We start from the raw sequence: 21,027 nt of genomic DNA, 5'->3' as shown, positions 1-21,027 counted from the left end.
TCAAAGTATTGTCAATGATGTAGGCCTTTCTACCGCACCTTGAATGCTAGTGCTGTCCACACCATAGAGAATCTATAGAGAATCTATTAACTTAAGAAATAATAGGGAGGAAGGATGTTGGACATGCAAACAATGTCAAAAACATTTTGAAAATCCTGATGAAAGTGGGAATTTTCCAGACCGTTTTAAACCTATACGTGTCTCTTCTAAGACCCTATGATCCATGAACCATACATGATACAGACAACATCTTGGTTTCATCATACTCCTTACAGTGTGCTCTCAAAGAGGGAGTATTTTTCACATTCATTTATTAAAAATTAAACATATTGATAGGAATATCTCAAAGTACCCTATTTTATTGTGCAAATTTTTTATACATATTGTTTTAAACAATATACTCTACAAGCTAGTGGGCTCAGAATCTAGACATCCTCCATATTTGCACACTATAAGAGTATAATGACCAAGATGTTGTCTGTATCATGTACTGTTCACAGATCATAGTGTTTTACAGGAGGCATGTCTAGGTCTAAAAAGGGCCTAAAATGGCCACTTTCGTCCAGAGCAAGGTAGCAGGGAAAAGATTATTCTCATTTCAGGTGCAAGAGGTGGGCCAGGTAAACAGCGAGAGATATTGATGCGGCGTATTGGGAGAAAGATGACGAGATATTGATATACCGCAACTCTTAGGGTTTCATATACTTTCATTGCCCCAAACAGCCCAGGGTGATTACTGAAATTCCATCATTTATTTAGCAGGGCCCAATAGCTTCACTGTGGGCACTACGGTCCGCTGAAAAGGTCGAGCGCTGCCAGGCCAATTCTGAATGATTTATAAACCTGCACTACAAGGTCTCCATCTTAAGCAAGGCGCCTTGTGACTGGCATTAAAGACACTGTGGGAAAAGTTTGGGAAAAGTGCTTCGCTGTGCTAAACTGACAGTCTTAGACAGGCAGAGTCATTCATTATGTCACATATACAAACAGTGCCCGAACAAATAAGTAATTATGAGGTAATATGTGCTTACTTTTACGGCATTCGCTCTTTGCCGCTATTATGCTGTTTACATTTATGGGTTTTATGGAAGATTCTAACCAGTGGCTAATTCAGTTTGGACTAAAATGGTGATTCTCTCTAAACTATGATATCGTCCAGTAATAATGGAATCTAGTCTTCTAGATCATTCAGGGACTTGGTAGAGCTAGTTTTGAGTTGTCACTTGAAAGTCCCATAAAACCATAAAGCACTAGAAGTAGGGTGTTACCTTCACATGATTGTCCATCTAGGCTGAGCGTGAATCCGTCGTTACACGAGCAGACAAAATATCCCTCAAAGTTGGAGCACTTCCCATTGGCACAAGTTGACTGGTGCAGGCATTCATCTACATCTGGGCAGAGTCAAGAAAACAAAGGGGGGAAAGAAATGTAGTCAAAGATTTTTTACAATGTGTTTAATATCTCAAATGTCTAAACATGTTGCCATGTTGGATATGATATTACAAAACCAAAACCAAACTCCAGCACACTGTTCATTTTCCATGCTTCCCTGTGTGTTAAATGGATCTCAAAACCAATGTTTTTACGCCAACCTTCACTTGGCTTAAGGTAATGCACCTGGAACTGCATCATAATGTGTGTAAACAACCCTCATTATCTTGGATAAGATACAACCACACGAAACAGACCCATTGTAAGTTGGCATGACCTAGCTAAGGACCTAAAGCAGCACCACTACCCCCCAGTGAGACTCTTGAGGTCTCCCTATGTGTCACATGGACTAATGATTTCCTGTCCCGACCTGCACCCTGCCTACCCACTGTGGCTTGGCTGGGTCAGGACACTGTGTGAATACTACTCACAACCTCACAGTCAACCATCCACCACATCCAACATGTACTCTCTGGAAGGGCTGAGTGACGCACCTATGGTTTCAACAGAAAGCGGTCGACTTCCAGGAAAATGTGGGTCCATATGGTGGCTTTTTAATTGGTTGATTTGCGGGACTTATACTGTACTGAGCGTAAACAGAAATAATGCATTTGTGTTCTTTGTCCATTAAACAGAAACCGTTTAGGAATGAGATTTGATTATTCCTTGAAACTCATGGTTAAATAATATGGCTGTGGAATACTGTCTATAAAGTGTAGGAAATTCACTCCTAGAATGTGTGCGTTGATTCTGCTGCAGATCTCCCAGGCAGCTCACATGATGTCCTGGAGCTAGGATTAAAGCTGATGTGAAGCATCATGTACCTCATTGACAATACAGACTTTACCCAGCGACCTACTCTGCATTCCACATCTAGCTAGTGAGTTTTAGAAGGTGGCTACAGCAAGGGCTGTGGCAGTCATGAAATTTTGTCAGCCGGTGATTGTCAAGCAAATAACTGCCGGTCTCACAGTAATTGACCGTTAATTAACATAAGCAGATTTAGCATCTCCTGTCTTCCACACGTAGCCTACAAGCCACTGATGCAGACCTTTGGAACATCTACATTTTAATAAGTATAATAAATCCATGTAATATAATAGCCCACACCTTCACAATAAATCCATTCTTTATTTTAGACAGGTCTAAAGAAACATGATATGAAGAAAATGTAGTCTATTTCAGAAGAACAGAATAACACACTCTGCGTTGTCCTTATGTGTCACGGCCGTCAAAAGCAGGAGACCAAGGCACAGTGTGGTATGCGTACATTCTTTGTTATTCTAAGAATGAACACTGAACAAAACTAACAAAATAACAAAACGAACCGTGAAGCTATACAAATGAGTGCTGAACAGGCAACTACACATAGACAAGAACCCACAAATACCCAAGGGAAAATGGCTACCTAAATATGGTCCCCAATCAGAGACAACGATAAACAGCTGCCTCTGATTGGGAACCATATCAGGCCACCATATACATATATATACCTAGACCTACAAAACCCCTAGATATAAAAAAAAAAAAAAACCTAGACAAGACAAAACTAGCATACCCACCCTAGTCACATCCTGACCTAACCAAAATAATAAAGAAAACATAGATAACTAAGGTCAGGGCGTGACATTATGTTAAGCCCTGATCTGGCTATGCCATATGGCTGTGGGCTACACTAGTTAATTTAGCAGACAATATTGCTTAGAACTCCGTTGCAGGTACTATATTATGATAAATGTTTTGTTATTTATGTAACAAATGTTGGGCTATACGTTTTGATTTTTAATACATTCTAAGGCCGTATGATGCGACTCTAATTATTATTATTTTTAAGTTGTATGAAAGGCATGAGCTCTGCTTTGTTTTTTGTGCAGGCTGTACACACTTCAACAGTCTCTCATTCACAATTTGACAAGCACTTGATAATGCCTCAAATTTCCCGGCTGCATTCCCTTTGTGTGGCAATAAACCCCCTAAAAAATCCATGCCTTTTGCACCAGTGGTGCTATGCCCTTGATCTGAATATGATAATTATAATTCCCTTCTCCCCGCTGCGTGCCGAAACACCTCTCACTCACATGGCTCTCAGTCACGTGATCGGGTCTTTCTCAGAGGCTACAAGTGAAGACAGACACACCGGGACGCAACAGCGTGCATCCTTATCCAATTCCGAGGTGCATATTGAAGATATTGGAAGAACTGTCCACATTTACTTTTCGTCAGCCAACAAGATGAGTAGGCCTAATGAACAGCAAAAGCACTAGCCCACGTCAATGTACTATCCCCATAGTACAAAAGTTCACCTATTCTATTCTGTGCGTAAAATAAATATTCCAAACATAGTACAGGACAGTTGTGGGATGCGATAGATTCCAAATTAATACAACCACTAGCATCAAAAAAACTGTTTTTATGCAAAGAGCCTGAAGCAACAGATGAGAACATTTATCTTAAAATGTTGATAAACTATTAGGCTATTTCTTCACATTACAAGTGCAGCAATGCACACACGGCAGTAGTCTATAAGCACGAATGTTCCATTAGCAGGAAAACACCATTCTCAAAAGTGACTACATGCAATTATTATAAAGACGCATTTTTATGGTGAGAATTATCTTCCCCAAACTTGAAACTCAAGTGCTGCATATGTATGCCAGTTAGGCTCTAGACCCATTGTAATGCAGATTAATGCGGTAACTTTAGTTGTGATTCAAGCCTTATCAAAACATAGAGGCCTATGGGCTAGGATACATGAGGTGTGCGACTACTGTATGATTTGAAAAAGTAGCAAAACAAAGCATGCAATGTTTGCCTTAAGGACGCTTTTCCCCGTGGTTCATTTTCATACCAGCCAGGTAGGCTATACTACTGTTTTAAAAAGAAGCAATGTGCTTAATATTCGGAAGATTGAGAAAAAAATATAGTAGGCCTAGCATATAGAAAGCTGATTGGATCCTCCTCTTTTTAATAGAGGCCATCACTCTGTTTTCTCACGCAATTGCATAGCCTATAGAAATATTGCACAACATGAGCTCATGGGCTGTCATGAAGTGTTTGATTAGATTTTCTATTTCATTTGCATTGATGTCAGAGTGATTAGAGGGACAATAGAGTGCAGAGTACCAGGCAGTTAGTAAGTTTGATAGGCTACTAATGACCATCGGCAGCATCAGAGCTCGGAGATGTCTAATTACCGGAAACGGTGGAACAAGGAATTTGACTGCCATCATGACTCGTGACCGCCGGTGTGGCAGTAATACGTCCCCGTAACAGCCCTAGCTACAGCACCGTATTCTGTATATGACCAACAGCAGGGTAAACACTTAGAACTGTCAGTGCAGGGAAGTATTAGAAATTCTAAATACTGATATCATCTTACTAAATACCCTGTCGGAAATACAGTCTGTGTCGCAATTCCCCTGCTTTCAGTCTGTGTGAGGGCTTTGAGAAGACAGAGAAGCAGTGAACCAGCACTGTGGCTCAGGGGTTCTGAGGAAACTCTTGGACTTCGTAGTAAAGGCGGAGCGTAAGAGAGATGGAGTGGGGGACGAGCCAATGCCCCAGGACAAAGCACACACCTAACAGGTTTGTCCCCCCCCCCCCCCACACACACACATACATACTGTACACACAAAAGCACACACATGCACACATCTATTTTTAAACCGTACATGCCTGCACAAACACACCAGCGCACAAGACACAGAAAGATGGATTGTCAAACAAATGTTCTTTTGTTTTTTCCACAAATTGGTGGAAGGTGGAATTTGGTGGAATTTCAATTCAGAGCCAAGCCGCTCCAGTAATTTCTATACCCCTGATTATTTGTGAGAGAAGGAGAATGTCCAGTCACATACCGACACACTGTCCTCCCTGGCCCTGGAAGCCCTCTGGACACGAATCACACTCATAAGAGCCCAGCAAGTTGACGCACATGCCGGATGGACACACACCCATGTCCAGACACTCATCTATATCTGTTCGAGAGAGAGAGAGAAGAGAGAAGCGAGAGAGAGAGTGAGAGAGAGAGTAGAGAGGTGGAGGGAAAGGAAGAGAGAGGCAAGGAGAGAGGCAAGCACTGAATCAACACCACAAAAGGCCAATGATTTAAGTGTGGGCGATGTGTAAGTCGGTTATATGCATAGCATGTTGTTTATATGTCAGAACAACCATGGTCTTGTCTTACCATGAACCCCCCTCTAATTCTCCTGCCCCTAAAGCTCTCCAAATAGAACCCAAATCGTTGAAGGGCACTTCCTATACCTTCACACTGGCCTGTTGGGCTCATCCTGTAGCCGCTGTCACAGTGCCGACAGATGAAGGAACCCACACTGTTGACACAAAAGCCATCCTCAGGACAAGCGTGGGAGTTCAGACACTCGTTTAAATCTGAGCGAGGGATACAGAGAGGAAGAGGAGGGGAGAGAGAGGGAGGGAGGGAGGGAGGGAAAGACAGGGGTGGGAGCGAGAAGGAGAAATTTGAGAATAGCATTTTGGCTCCAACAAAGATACTCAATCTTTCAAGAATAATCATTCCTTTCTTGGTACTCACCCAAACCCATTAAGAACATAAGCATAATCCCCAAAACCCTGAAGAAATGTGATGGGGTACAAATTATTTTAGTGCTGTGTCATTTCTGTTTTACAAACATGTCAGACATTACTCTGTCCAATATCAACAAGGGCAGCGGAAGTTCAGGCTAAAGTGATGGTCTATGTACCCCAGTCTGAATGCGATATCCATCCATCTAAACGATTTGGACAGTCTGGCATTACAGCGGACTAGAAGAGTAGCTCATGACGCTCTTTCCTTGACTTTAACTGAATAACATGGACATTGCTGATTCATGCCAGGACTGTCTCTGCTTCATGCCCTCCCAGCCCCCTAAAATGGACCAAAGCCAGCTTAAGGTGACATAAACTTCCTCTGAGGGCCCTGGGCGGGACTTCCTGTGGGACATTACAAAAGACAGAACCAACAAGGAAGGAAACAGGGACTCTAGGGGACTCTAAAACCAAACATCCCCCCCCACCTTGAAGTAGAGAGTGTAAATGCATGACTCAGCAAAACGACGACAGGCAAGAAACAGACTGGACATGGAGTGCAAACTTTCCTTCGGTTTTAACTTGTCATGTAGTGTTGCCTCTGGTTAAGTAAGTGTTTTCAATGTATTTTTATACTGAACAAAAATATAAACGCAACATGCAACAATTTCAAAGATGTTACAGTTCATATAAGGAAATCAGTCAATTGAAATATATATTCACTAGGCCCTAATCTATGGATTTCACATGACTGGAGTGCAACATGGGTGGTGGGTGGGCTCCCACCACCCACTTGGCAGCCAGGCCCACCCACTGGGGAGCCAGGCCAAGTCAATCAGAATGACTTTTTCCTACAAAAGGGCTTTATTACAGACAGACATATGCTGTTTAATCAACTTCTTGATATGCCACACCTGTCAGGTGGATGGATTATATTGGCAAAGGAGAAATGCTCACTAACAGGGATATAAACAAATTTAACCACAACATTTTAGAGAAATAAGCTTTTTGTGTGTGTATGAAACATTTCAGGGATTTTTTTATTTCAGCTCATGAAACATGGGACCAACACTTTACATGTTGCGTTTATATTTTTCTCCAGTATAGTCTCGTTTTCATCATTGGATTCAAGTATAACCAGTCACTCAATGTTCCATCCGTCTATTGAAGATTTAGGGCTATTGTCCTCTAAGTTGCCAGTTTTTGCGCTCTTCTTAATAATAGATCAAGTACTCATATCCACATAGAAATCCCTGGCAAACAGTGATAAATTCTATCCTCATATTTCCCTTTCAGACGTTTGACTGTTACAGTACAGTTATGGGGAAATAATCATTGGCTTTATGCCTCCGCAAACCTAATTTTGTGTCATTTTGTGGAAGAGAAAATCTGTGTAGAAACACCAGAAACTACCTAATGACAGTGTTCACAGTATTTATATCCCGGGATGGGGAGGACGTCCTAATGGGCCACGCTGTGGTCATCTCCTAAAATGCAGCCTCTATCTCCACGGGGAGGGGGGATAATGCCAATGGGGAACTATACTGGAGACAACTGGGGAAATAACTAGGGATTTCAACAAAAATGAAAACACCCAAACGGCTATCCAAATGTGTGCTGCTGCGGTGCACAACACGTGTTGAATCTCAGGGAGTGTGGTGGTATGTGTGTGAAATGACTTTACCAATGCAACTGGTTCCCTCCTCGTCTGTCATGAAGCCTGGTTGGCACACACACAGGAAGCTGCCGGGAGTGTTCTTGCAGCGTCCGTTGGAGCACAGTGATGCAGACTCCAGGCATTCATCAACATCTGTCCACCGATGTAGCAAGGCAGGAGTCACGGGATGGAACATGGGTCAACTTGTTTAGAGACATACTGACATACTAATGTAAGTGGATTAAAGCATTATGAGTATAGACGGTGTTTATTTCAAACCACACCACTATACCAAAGCGGTACCTAAATGATTATTCTACAGTATCTACAACATTCAGACATAACTATTCATACATCAACAGAGGCCTCCAAAATGCTGAAAGGCTAGTTAAATCATTATATATCACAAGTATATTCAGAGAAGCTTATAAGACACGGGTAGGCCATCATTCTAAATAAGAATTTGTTCTTAACTGACTTGCCTAGTTAAATAAAGGTTAAATAAAATCAAAAAATATTCCCATTTACTGATGTAATTAAATTAATATATGTTCTGGGGCAAATGTGAAGAGTGAAAACCTAATCCAATCAGACCAAATGACAAAAAGAGTCCATTCCCATTGATCTGATAAATGGACGTGACCTTTGACGTCTTGTTTCTTACCTACACAGGTGGTGTGTGTCTCATCCATCTGGTAGCCGTCGTTACAGATGCAGGTATAACCCTCCACAGTGTTGTAGCAGATCCCCTGGCCACAGATGTGAGGGTTGACCTGGCACTCATCCACCTCTGGCCGAGAGCGAGAGACAGAGAGAGAGAGAAAGAGAGAGAGAGAGAAAGAGAGAGAGAGAGAAAGAGAGAGAGAAAGAGAGAGAGAGAGAGAGAAAGAGAGAGAGAAAGAGACAGAGAGAGAGAGAAAGAGAGAGAAAGAGAGAGAGACCCAAATAGCAGGATTTTGAGTATGCATGCTGAACACAATCATGGAGGAAACCTCATGCTACTCTTCAAATATTAAATACATAAATACTGTTTCTATATGCGCAGCATAAACAAATATTTTCCATTCCTGCAAATGGCCTTTCCTCTCCCTAGCCGATATTGTCATCAACTTCCCATTCATGGCTGCAAATGTGTTTCTGTATGACAAATATTGGCAAATATTCAGCACGCTCAACCAACAACTGCTGATAAGCCAATGCTGATTAGCTTGGAAACCCCCTCTGACTTTAAATCTCGTAAGGTTCTTGAGCTGACGAACTTAAAGACATGCTCCGGAATGTTGCATTTTTTAAACCTCACGCTTTGGGCTGGATGTGTCAATGTTTAGTTCATACATGTATAATCTATGAGCAGAATTACTGTCTTACCTCAATTAGCCGCAAAATTCCTAGTTTGATAGGAACTGTTTCCTAGAAGTTGTGTGGCGCCATTTCCCCTACATTTTCCCCCACGTGGCCCAGCCCCCTAGCAATTCGAGTTCCAGCCAATGAGCTTCAGCCCCTCCCCATTTGAGTGACAGCTAGCAAGATGCACACACATCAGAGCGAGAGAGCGCAATGATGTGGTGTACATATCTGCACGTGACATAATATGCAATTTGTGTGGACCACTTTTGTGTGGACCACAGCTAAAAAGTATACAAAAGTACCAGAGAATCTCTTTAAATGTGCAGAATATTCACTCAAAAATGTATATGTTAGGCATATTTGGGTCCAAGATACTAACCTTGACATTCTTGTACTCTCTGAAACTTGGTTAAAACAATGTATAGCTGAACACCGCAGCTCAATCAGGTGTAAGAATACCGACTGCACAGTAGCAGCTCACTTTGTTGAAGCTAAACATCCTATCTCCTCCCTCAAATACACAGGTATCGAGCATGTTACTCTATCAAGGAGAGGTAACATCGAGACCAGTTGCAGGCTCCTCAGAGGAGGAAAGGGAGGACCATCCTCCTCAGTTACTTTCATAAAAAGAAAAATTGTAAAACATTGGAAAAAGTTATCCTTATTAGATGAAACTATACTAAATATAATATTTATAATATAATATAATAATCACGTCACCAAATAATTGATTAAAACACACTATTTAGCAAATAAGGTCTACAGTAGCCTCAACAGCACTCTGTAGGGTAGCACCATGGTGTAGCCGGAGGACAACTAGCTTCCGTTCGCCTCTGGGTACAATGACTTCAATACAAAACCTAGGAGGCTCTTGGTTCTCACCCCCTTCCATAGACTGACTTACACAGTAATTATGACTACTCCCGAAGGACGTCCTCCAACCTATCAGAGCTCTTGCAGCATTAACTGACATGTTGTCCACCCAATCAAAGGATCAGAGAATGAATCTGGTACTGAAAGCATAAGCTACAGCTAGCTAGTACTGCAATGCATAAAATGTGATGAGTAGTTGACTCAAAGAGAGAGAAAGACAGTAGTTCAACAGTTTTTAACAAATTCATTTCTTCCACAATGAAGGAGAAGCAAGAGAGAGAGAGAGAGAGAGAGAGAGAGAGAGAGAGAGAGAGAGAGAGAGAGAGAGAGAGAGAGAGAGAGAGAGAGATGCAAATGCAGCTAGCTAGATTTAGCCTACTGAAACACACTGCTGAAACAGAGGGATGCTATGTTAGCTAGCTGGCTATGACTTTCCAACACAGCACTGGAACTCTTCCAAGTCAAGGTAAGCGTTTGGTTTTACTAATTTATTGCCACAGGGGCCCGCCGGTGTAACTGCTTACTACTGTACACTGTAACATTACTGCATGATTGTAGCAGGTTTACAAACGCGTAAGTTCTATTAGCTATGCTGACTATGACGTTACTTTAGCTAATATGGTGACAACAATGTAGGCTGTGTGTAGTGGTTTGGCTTGGAAAGTTTTTTTTGCCTGGCCACATACAGCTGATGGGTTGTGCATTGAAGTCCACACGCAAGGGAAGAGGTGAAAGGAGGTGAAAGGAGGAGAGCTCATAGATGCGAGAAATAATACAACGTGGCTGCTATGAAACTGAACTGTGTCTACGCGTGATCAGGGGTGTATTTATTCCACTGAAAAATGTTTCGCAAACGTGAAAAAATGGGGATAAACATACCTGAATTTGTCCAACAGAAACTCTTGTTTGCAACTGTTGGACTAATGATTCCACTCTATATCAGCTAGATGCAGGCGATAATGTGCAAGGCAGTATTGAGTGTCACTGTCTGTCCATGTGTCACTGTCTGTCACCTCAAATTTGTCTTTCGACACACCTACGTTGTAAACTGTCATTCATAGGCTAGGTTGTAGCAACCTCATGATGGGTATAGGGAAAATTTGAGTATCATGTAGTTGCCTAAACCTGTCGCTGTTACATTGAACTGGGTGAATGGAATAAGAATGATAGGCATCCAATATGCTGTAATAGAAATAAGGCCATGCTCATGAAAAAATAATCGTACTCCCTCATCTTTTAAACGGCACCGACCGCCACTGATCGGGACCCTACTACTACAGAGGGAGGCCTAATGGATCTCCTATCTAAAAACACTGACTCCTAGTGGTCTATTTTTCAATGTTCTTATTTTTCTATTTTATTTATGTATTTATAAATGTTTTACTTCAGTTTATTTTGTAAATAGTTTCCTCTTAAGGAATGGACCCTTTAAAAAAAAAATAGCCTAAAATTACATACCCAAATCGAACTGCCTGTAGCTCAGGACCTGAAGCAAGGACATGCATATTCTTGATACCATTTGAAAGGAAACACTTTGCAGTTTGTGGCAATGTGAAATTTATGTAGGAGAATATATATTTCTTTTTAATCATCTTTGAAATGCAAAAGAAAGGCCACAATGTAATATTCCACTTTAGGCTCTATTTAGATTGTGGCCACTAGATGGCAGCATTGCATGTACAAAGTTTTAGACTGATCCAAAGAATCATTGTATTTCTGTTCAAAATGTTGTATCAACTCTGCCCAAATGTGCCTAATTGGTTTATTAATACATTTTCAAGTTCAAAACTGTGCACTCTCCCCAAACAATAGCATAGTATTATTTCACTGTAATAGCTACTGTAAATTGGACAGTGCAGTTAGATTAACAAGAATTGAAGCTTTCTTCCCATATCAGATATGTCTATGTCCTGGGAAATGTTCTTGTTACTAACATGCTAATCATATTAGCGCACGTTAGCTCAACCGTCCCGTGGGGGGGCACCGATCTCGCAGAGGTTAACGCTTCTTAAAAAAGGCATTGTCGGTTATAGGCTTGTAAGTAAGCATTTCACTGTAACGTCTACACCTATTGTATTCGGCGCATGTGACAAATACAATTTGATTTGATTTGATTTAAAAGTGTTGATTGGGGACCTCTTTGCTGTGGAATGTGATTGTTTTTCATGTGCTTTATTGAATTTTTTGTATTCTCTTTGTATTTTGTATTTTCTGGTGTATTACCTATGTGGAATTTGTAATTGTAAGATGCAAAACAGATCTTGGTCTCAATGGGACTCCCTGTTAAAATAAAGGTAAAATCCAAAAACCTACTCACTAGGTGCATCAATCGGTCTACTCAGTCTCGACAAGAGGTCAGCTGTGGGAAATTGCCTTACATAACACAGTGGAAAAGTAGGGAATAAAGTAAATCATAGTGTCTAATTCCCATCAAAAGGCACCAATATGCAGACATATTACAGAAGTGGGCCACTGGACCTATAGTTCCAGAGACTTAAGGACTCCGTATATAAGCCCAAACTGCACAACTGTCCAATCACAGTGACTGAACGGTTTGCCGTTTCAGAACGATGAGAAGAAGAGGAAATTAAAGGGGTATTAAATTAGTGGTGATATATTATGAATATAGTACTTAAGAATTACAGTGTTACTGAGGAAATGGTAGTCAAAATGTCAGCAAGCTCCAGATCACATTAACAATACATTACGCATCCCTGATGTATGCGATTATTAATGGCTGGGCTTCTTCAAAGCTCAGCAGGCCAGTATGGTGGAATTACAGAGAATGTAAGTATTACTGTACAAATTTCAATAGGCTGAGGTTTTATTGCTCAAATATGCTACAGTGGCATCTCCTCAGAAATACAGTTACATTAAATTACTGTTGTGTTTTATATTGGATTTAGGGAAGACATCAGCCAACCAGAGGAGGATGGCCTCCTGCTCTAGAGTCTGCTTCCTGTCAAGGTTTCTCCCCCACTAAGGAGATTTCCCTCATCCGTTTGGTCAAGCGTTATATTTTAGCACTTTGTTACAAATGTATTTGTAAAATGCACAATCATTTGATTGACTGATTGATTGATTGGTTGATTGAGCTACAGAATGATTAGCGAGTGTAGTTGCTTTACATCTTAAAGAGCATCTCCGCCATGTTACAATCAAACTATTGTTGTTTTGTAGAGGATGTACTTCAAAAAGAAACGTCATGTTGAGAATGATTAGCAAGCGTTGAGGCACAGAGACCAGAGTCTAATCACAGTAAGGATGACAGGATGATTTTTTTAAAAGAGAGACGCAATTATGCATCACAGTTTACCGAGTATCTGTCATCAGGTGGCTTAATTGGTGTGGCTTCTTAATTTGGTGTCACCTTTCCGGGACACCAGGACGTAAAACGCTGAGATGAGAGCGGTCTGGGTGCTTGGATGTCCGCCTAGCAAATATAACTCCAAATACCCCAGCGGCCCCCTGATTGGTCCAGGTGCTTTTTGTGGGCCTGGAACCAGATAGTCCCATTCCCTTCCCTCCACACTTGTCTCCGTGCCGACACTATCTCTATTCTACTGCTCTGAAAAGTCCCCCCTCTTCCTCGCCCAGGGTATCAAAACAGGTGCGTTTCACACAAGTGGTTACCTAGCGATGGCACAAATCACTGGCCTCACTGGCCTTTCCCTTCCGATTCAAATAACCACAGCAACAACATCTAAAATGGGAGTCTCTCAAATAAAACAACGCAGGACACAAATACATTTCTCTAAGGGTCAGGACAAAAAGAAACAGTTGCTCTGCATTTTCATTGGAGTGATTTGAAGCCTTTATGAGGATGTTGCTAGAAAGTGGAGAGAGAGACTTCATGTTGCCATGGCCCCTCAACAGCAACACAGGATTCCTAAATATAGAAGAAGCCCAAAATACAACGGGGTAAAACCCCAAGGACAAAGAGAGGAGGTTCGGAAGAGTTAGAAAGTGCCATGGTCCCAGTCTGCGTGCCTCTATTCATTCATGATTTTTACACAATCAGCTTGGGATAGCTTAGATAGAGTTTGTAGCAGGGATAGTAGTTACTAACCGGTCAGCAGCACATTGACCAGTCGACTAAACTGTGTCCAGATGTCACGGTGTTACTGTGTGTCACTGTATGCCACTGTGGGCTCTTACCTGCTGACTGAGTCGGGGCGATGTCCTGGCCAGCGTTGGAGGGGAGGATCAGGGCTGGAGCAGGGGGGGACGTTTTCTCCACAACCTCTGCGAGACCAGGACAGATAGAGCCATGGGAGAGAACAGCGCAGTCAGACTTCCCGTGGTCTTTAAAAGGAGTGTTTCAATGTTGAGTTATTGTCATGAAACTGTAACACGGAGCACTGCAGAAATCAACAATCCCAGCGGACAGAGATAAATCACTCTTCACCGTCAAGTGCTGAGCTGACAGTTGTTTAAAGATTTGTCCAGCTTGGATACATATTGAACCCTCTATACAACAATTGAAACCTTGAGTTTCAATTAAGATAATCCTAAACTAGAGCCTGGAGAACACCAATCATAAATGGCAGGTGCTCTTTCCACGATGACGATTAGACCTGTCACAAGGGAAAGAACATAATATATTTTTCAAACCAACCCATTTTCATTTGTCTTCTTTCAGGTAAAATTGACGGAGAAGCCCCAGTGGAGACACACTTATATAGTGTACAGTACAGTGCCAAAACAACCGTCATAATGAAATAACTTCCACACTTTGCCCTGTGAGGGTGGGCACCAGCCCAGTGAGACTGAAATAGCAGCAGAGAGAGTAGAGGGGAAGGGAATGGATGAGACACCTGGGTAGGCCGGCTCCATCCTCATGGTAGAGACACCGGGAGAGAGTTGTGGCTGGCCAGCCTCGACCTCAACTACTGGCCTACTACTAGTAGCCTCCAGAATAACCAGCTCCTTGAAGGACAAAACACAAGACAAACACAATATGGACCTCAGCGTCAATGGACTGATCCGTATAGACATCTGAGGTTTCAGTGAGCAAGCGCCGCTCATGCACCGCTGTCATGCGTGAGCTCGTCCTATAGGCCGCTCGGCAGTAAACTAATTACAGATCAGCTTGCATGGCAGCTGAAGGAAGGAAAGTGCTTGAAAGGATTGTAGAGCAAGATGGTGGGAAGCGAAACATTTGTTGTCATTGAGTGGACAGGGTCTATTGAATGCCCAAGTCAGTTGTGTGTGGACTCCAACTTGACTTCAGCTTTTTAGACACTTGGAGTTTCTCAGAGTGCATTGCGCAACAGTGTTCACTTACTCCACCCTTGTCAAAGTGCTTTTAAAGAGTTTCAAGCAGCTGAGTCTACTTTACCGCTGAAAGAACCAAGACCAGATCATGTAAAAGAGAGCTTCTATATTTACATAATTCAATAGTCATAATACAATACTAAATCCATTACAGAAAGGTTTCCGGACTGTTCAGTAGTTGAGGCTCTTAGGCTGCATTTAAACATGCAGCCCGATTCTGACCAGTTGCTCAATTATTGGCAAAAGAGCTGATCTGATTGGTCAACTGACCAATTTGTGGGAAAAGATCAGAATTGGGCTGCCTGAGTAAACGCAGCCTTACAGTATGAGGCTGGACAAAAGCGCAAAGAGCAAAGTCTTACCAGCTGTGAATGGCATTGACATAGATGTTCCACTGTGAATGCTTTAAGTGCGCTTAGGCTGAAAGCATGGAGCATTGATTGGCTCAAAGTCATGCAGTGGTGATGCTGACTTCATGCAGAGGTGATGCTGCAGGCTGCTTCTGCAGGTCGCTGCCATAGAGGCTGAAGGATGAATACTTCGTGTTGCATGCAAGAAATCGTATTTCTTTTCCGTAGTTTTTTGCAGAAGAAACCCAACCTACCTGCTCAGGTGCATCTGTGGCAACTGGCCATGAAGATAAAATAAAAACAACACAAAGAAAGAGTGAGTTCAAAAAAAGAGTGGGACCGTTTGAAAGCACAAGGCTGGATATACCTGCCCTTGACTACCAAGGTTTGTCAGAGGCAAGTACATCATTTAATTGTGTTTTTAGGACAACATTCACATTATAGTTCTCCATTAAATATAGTCAGGCTTTTGAATACATCAATAAACCCGGCTGGGGCCGGAGAGGATCAATGATTTGCAATCCATAAGACTGTCACCTTCCCAGGTACTTTTAGCTGTTCATGGCCGCATCAACAGGTGATATTTTTCATGGACAACGTACAAATGGTAATCAGTAACAAGGGTGTTCCACAATCACCTTATTTTAAACACTGGCCAAATGACATGTCATAACTCAACCCTCTTGCATTTTTACGGAGGTCGTAAAAACCAACGGTATTGTTATGAACGAAGCATACCATTCGGCGTAAAATAAATTCCCTCCACCAGGGTTCACAGCCCCTTGTGTCATGCAAACACTAATCCACAAAGGTTTGGGCAGTGACTTTCTCCTCTTATTGTTTGTCTGAGTCTGTCCTCTGCATTGGATCCTCTGTGCTCAAGAGAAGTTTTAGCTGTAGTTTGCATAAGTCTGTGCACTCTACCGCTAGCCAAGTTTCTCTTTCCCTCACCGGCCACCAAGCATGTCCTGAACAATAAAAGAGAGGAACTCCATCTCTCCTCTCAGAATCCAGCGGTTTGAGTGGTGAGGGCAAGCCAAAGCATGTGAATCCTCATCATCCTATCTAGGGTGGAACTGAATTGGTGTCTGGGTGAGAGACGTTTTTAAAGACCCCCACACACTCACGCATACAAGTCGGTTCTGTCTTTTGTTTCACTTATGTGCTGCCTTTTGTTGAAGGGTGGATTACGAAAAAAAGTGCGCTGGCACTGAAGGCACACGATATTCCACATATCAAAACAGGACAGCATAGTGAAGAGACAAAAGCATGGCCCCAGGGCCCATGTGTTACAGTCTATGATGCCAAATTCCACAGAGCACTCTACATGAATTCTAAAAGACCAAGCAACTCCCATCTATGAGTCACACTGAGTCCCAGCTCATCCCAATGTTCTGTCTCTGTCTTTCTGGAGTACATTAGTAAAGATGGCTGCTCTTCTACTGGTGCTTGCTGTGTGATGTTGACTCAGCTGGTACAGAGGGAATTGTGTTTGGTTGACTCACCTGGTATAGAGGGAATTGTGTGATGTTGACTCACCTGGAATAGAGGGAATTGTGTGATGTTGACTCCCCTGGTGTAGAGGGAATTGTGTGAAGTTGACTCACCTGGAATAGAGGGAAGCTGTCTCTCAGTGACACTCAAGGCCTCCACTGGTTTCTCGGGTGTCGGGAAGGGCAGAGGCGGGGCCACAGGCTCTTGGTGGGTGATCATTGGCTTGTTGATGGTCTCAGGTTGGCTTGGAAGTTTGGGTAGTTGATTGGGTAGTTTGGGCTTGTAAGAGCCCGTGACAGTGTAGCCCATCCCACCAGGGCATATCTCCTTGAATTTAGCTAAAAATGTTAAAAGAAAAATAAGTACATCTATTCTTTACGCAAGAAAAAAAACACATCAGAAACCGCTTCCGTCCAAAAAACTGAGATTGAAATGGCCACATGAAAAATATTTACTTCGCATAATTCATAGCTATATGACTAATTTGATTGATATTTTATTTTATGTAACACATATGTAAAGTACAATAAGTTAGGTTAGGTTTTTGTTGAAGCAGATTCACCACGTGTATATAATTCTCTGAGTTCTTTCCGAGCTCCACATACAGTGCATTGGGAAAGTATTCAGACCCCTTGACTTTTTCCACATTTTGTTACATTACAGCCTTATTCTAAAATGGATGAAAAAAATAATAATCCTCATCCATCTACACACGATACCCAATAATGACAAAGTGAAAACAGGTTTATAGACATTTTAGCAAATGTATTACAAATAAAAAAGTATTCAGACCCTTTGCTATGTCACTCGAAATTGAGCTCAGTGCATCCTGTTACCATTGATCATCCTTTAAATGTTTCTACAACTTGATTGGAGTCCACCTGTGGTAAATGCAATTGATTGGACATGATTTGGAAAGGCACACACCTGTCTATATAAGGTCCCACAGTTGGCAGAGAATGTCATAGCAAAAACCAAGCCATGAGGTTAAAAGAATTGTCCGTAGAGCTCCGAGACAGAATTGTGTCGAGGCACAGATCTGGGGAAGGGTACCAAAAAATGTCTGCAGCATTGAGGTCCCAAGAACACAGTGGCCTCCATCATTCTTAAATGTATGAAGTTTGGAACCACCAATACTCTCACTAGAGCTGGCCACCCGGCCAAACTTAGCAATCGGGGGAGAAGGGCCTTGGTCGGGGAGGTGACCAAGATCCCGATGGTCACTCTGACAAAGTTCCTAGTTCCTTTGTGGATATGGGAGGAGCTTCCAGAAGGCCAACCATCTCTACAGCACTCCACCAATCAGGCCTTTATGGTAAAGTGGCCAGACGGAAGCCATTCCTCAGTAAAAGGCACATGACAGCCCGCTTGGAGTTTGCCAAAAGGCACCTAAAGACTTTCAGACCATGAGAAACAAGATTCTCTGGTCTGATGAAACCAAGATTGAACTCTTTGGCCTGAATGCAAAGCATCACGTCTGGAGGAAACCGGGCACCATCCCTAATGTGAAGCATGGTGGTGGCAGCATCATGCTGTGGGGATGTTTTTCAGCGGCAGGGACTGGGAGACTAGTCAGGATCGAGGGAAAGATGAACGGACCAAAGTACATAGAGTACATAAAACCTTCTCCAGAGCGCTCAGGACCTTCCAAGGATCTTCACCTTCCAAGAGGACAACGACCCTAAGCACACAGCCAAGACAACACAAGAGTGGCTTCAGGACAAGTATCTGAATGTTCTTGAGTGGCCCAGCCAGAGTCCAGCCATTTGCAGTTAAACCACTACATTGATAGTGAAACAAATACATCAGATCAAACAGTAACTAATCCAGCTACCTTGGTAAACATTCCAACAAACGAAGAAAAACACATTGAAAGAGATACCTTAAAAAACGCTGCACTTCACATCAAGGTTAGTCCTGAAATGAATACACTAATCCCATATGTCTACTCAAGTTTATTTCCTGATTAAGGAGCACAAGTCTATCATTTACTCTTATAACAGCTCTTAATCTCACCCACAGAGATGTTCTCACATGGGGAAAAATGGGCCCCGTTACAAGATATCATCCTCTAACTCTACCACCCACACTCTCCATAACAACCTACTGTACCAAACTGCAAACCTGGAGGATCTGGCAACCAAAGGAATCTGGCAACCCAGATTCATTTGACTGGTGTTGTTAATTAGGCCAAACGAGGTCATTTAGTAATGTCTCTCAGAGCCCAGACAGACAATACAGGCACAGACAAAGAAAAGGGTTAGACTTGTTCCCAGATAAACTCCCAGGTCTAATGGAATGTTTGGCTCAACGTCATAAATTAATTAAGACAGACCTTTTTGAGTGGAAGTGTGAGGACTCAGCGAACAGCTTCTATCTATTTAGTGTGGCTGTGGTCCACATGATCTGCAGGTGTCTGCTATTGTATCACCAAGGCGAAACACTGACCATAATACCCGTACAGATTGCACTGACAGAGGGGGAGCCGTGGTGGAATAAGGGGAGACAGTGGGAGTGTGGTGGTGGTGGTGGAGTAAGGGGAGACAGTGGGAGTGTGGTGGTGGTGGTGGTGGAGTAAGGGGAGACAGTGGGAGTGTGGTGGTGGTGGTGGTGGAGTAAGGGGAGACAGTGGGAGTGTGGTGGTGGTGGTGGTGGAGTAAGGGGAGACAGTGGGAGTGCGGTGGTGGTGGTGGAGTAAGGGGAGACAGTGGGAGTGCGGTGGTGGTGGTGGAGTAAGGGGAGACAGTGGGAGTGTGGTGGTGGTGGTGGAGTAAGGGGAGACAGTGGGAGTGCGGTGGTGGTGGTGGAGTAAGGGGAGACAGTGGGAGTGTGGTGGTGGTGGTGGAGTAAGGGGAGACAGTGGGAGTGTGGTGGTGGTGGTGGAGTAAGGGGAGACAGTGGGAGTGTGGTGGTGGTGGTGGTGGAGTAAGGGGAGACAGTGGGAGTGTGGTGGTGGTGGTGGAGTAAGGGGAGACAGTGGGAGTGTGGTGGTGGTGGTGGAGTAAGGGGAGACAGTGAGAGTGTGGTGGTGGTGGTGGAGTAAGGGGAGACAGTGGGAGTGTGGTGGTGGTGGTGGAGTAAGGGGAGACAGTGGGAGTGTGGTGGTGGTGGTGGAGTAAGGGGAGACAGTGGGAGTGTGGTGGTGGTGGTGGAGTAAGGGGAGACAGTGGGAGTGCGGTGGTGGTGGTGATTTAACTGCATCTAAAAGCATAAATTTGGCAAAGTAGTTAACCACATGCACAGAGAGAGAGAGAGAGAGAGAGAGAGAGAGAGAGAGAGAGAGAGAGAGAGAGAGAGAGAGAGAGAGAGAGAGCGAGTGTCTGATGAATGAATGCCATTGGTCCCATATTTCCATCTCTCAGTGTGAGATTGGTGGAATAGATGGATGGGTAGAGGTGTAGTCTGTCTGGAGCTCAGAGGTGCCGGCGTTGGGGACCTTACCTGTTGCTGGCAGGGGGCACTTGTCGCAGCGCGGGCCCCAGGCCTTGCCCACACTGCAGCAGCACAGCTGTTTGCTCAGCTGAGCAGGCACCGGGTGCAAACACTGCTTCCCCGAACTGACCAATCGGAAACAAGCCCCTTTCTCCTCGTGGATGGCAGGGGTGTCAGCTGAAGAGGTGCGGCGGAGGGTGGAGGGAGAGGGGCGAGGGGAGGTGCGCCACAGTGGGGGGAGACACATACATGGAGGAGAGAAGAGAAATAAAGAGAAGAGAAATAAAGAAGTCCCCCTTCACCGGAATCCCCTCGCCCAACACAGAGTCCAGTAGTCGCACATTTATAACAGCGACATCAAAAATACCAAGAAAAATGTGAAACATCTCGGCGTAGTTAGCTGCTACCGCTGAGACATTTCATTTCTTCGAGGCAGGATTTTTGAGCTATGAAGAAAGTGTTGACCGAACTAAACGCTCAAACACAAAACACACGCGACACACACAACATCGAAAGCTCGTTGGGTGTACACACATTGAGCGCTTCATGCCGTTGCTTCATGCACTAGTTAGCAAGGTCAAACGCTGACTCAGATAACAGCATGCAGTAGGGTTGGTTGAG

The 21,027-nt window shown here is 43.3% G+C and overlaps 1 protein-coding gene across 7 annotated transcripts in view; it reads right to left on the bottom strand.

Annotated features, from left to right (window-relative positions):
* The window catches only part of LOC139570847 (latent-transforming growth factor beta-binding protein 1-like), a 116,158-nt gene that overhangs the window by 21,341 nt on the left and 73,790 nt on the right, over nt 1-21,027 (bottom strand). For 3 of the 7 annotated variants that reach the window (XM_071393121.1, XM_071393126.1, XM_071393122.1), the window contains 10 exons: nt 20,416-20,583; nt 17,088-17,312; nt 15,735-15,757; nt 14,671-14,782; nt 14,012-14,098; nt 8,298-8,423; nt 7,661-7,786; nt 5,695-5,820; nt 5,289-5,408; nt 1,269-1,391 (listed from right to left, as the gene is read on the bottom strand). In XM_071393121.1, the coding sequence (XP_071249222.1) occupies nt 1,269-1,391; nt 5,289-5,408; nt 5,695-5,820; nt 7,661-7,786; nt 8,298-8,423; nt 14,012-14,098; nt 14,671-14,782; nt 15,735-15,757; nt 17,088-17,312; nt 20,416-20,583 (1,236 nt within the window). The remainder of the gene's footprint in view (nt 1-1,268; nt 1,392-5,288; nt 5,409-5,694; nt 5,821-7,660; nt 7,787-8,297; nt 8,424-14,011; nt 14,099-14,670; nt 14,783-15,734; nt 15,758-17,087; nt 17,313-20,415; nt 20,584-21,027) is intronic. The other 4 variants (XM_071393123.1, XM_071393124.1, XM_071393127.1 and 1 more) reach the window with 2 other exon arrangements.

This window comes from Salvelinus alpinus, chromosome 3, assembly GCF_045679555.1.
Source record: "Salvelinus alpinus chromosome 3, SLU_Salpinus.1, whole genome shotgun sequence".
Taxonomy (NCBI): Eukaryota; Metazoa; Chordata; class Actinopteri; order Salmoniformes; family Salmonidae; genus Salvelinus; species Salvelinus alpinus.
This window is presented reverse-complemented; position numbering and strand designations above follow the sequence as displayed.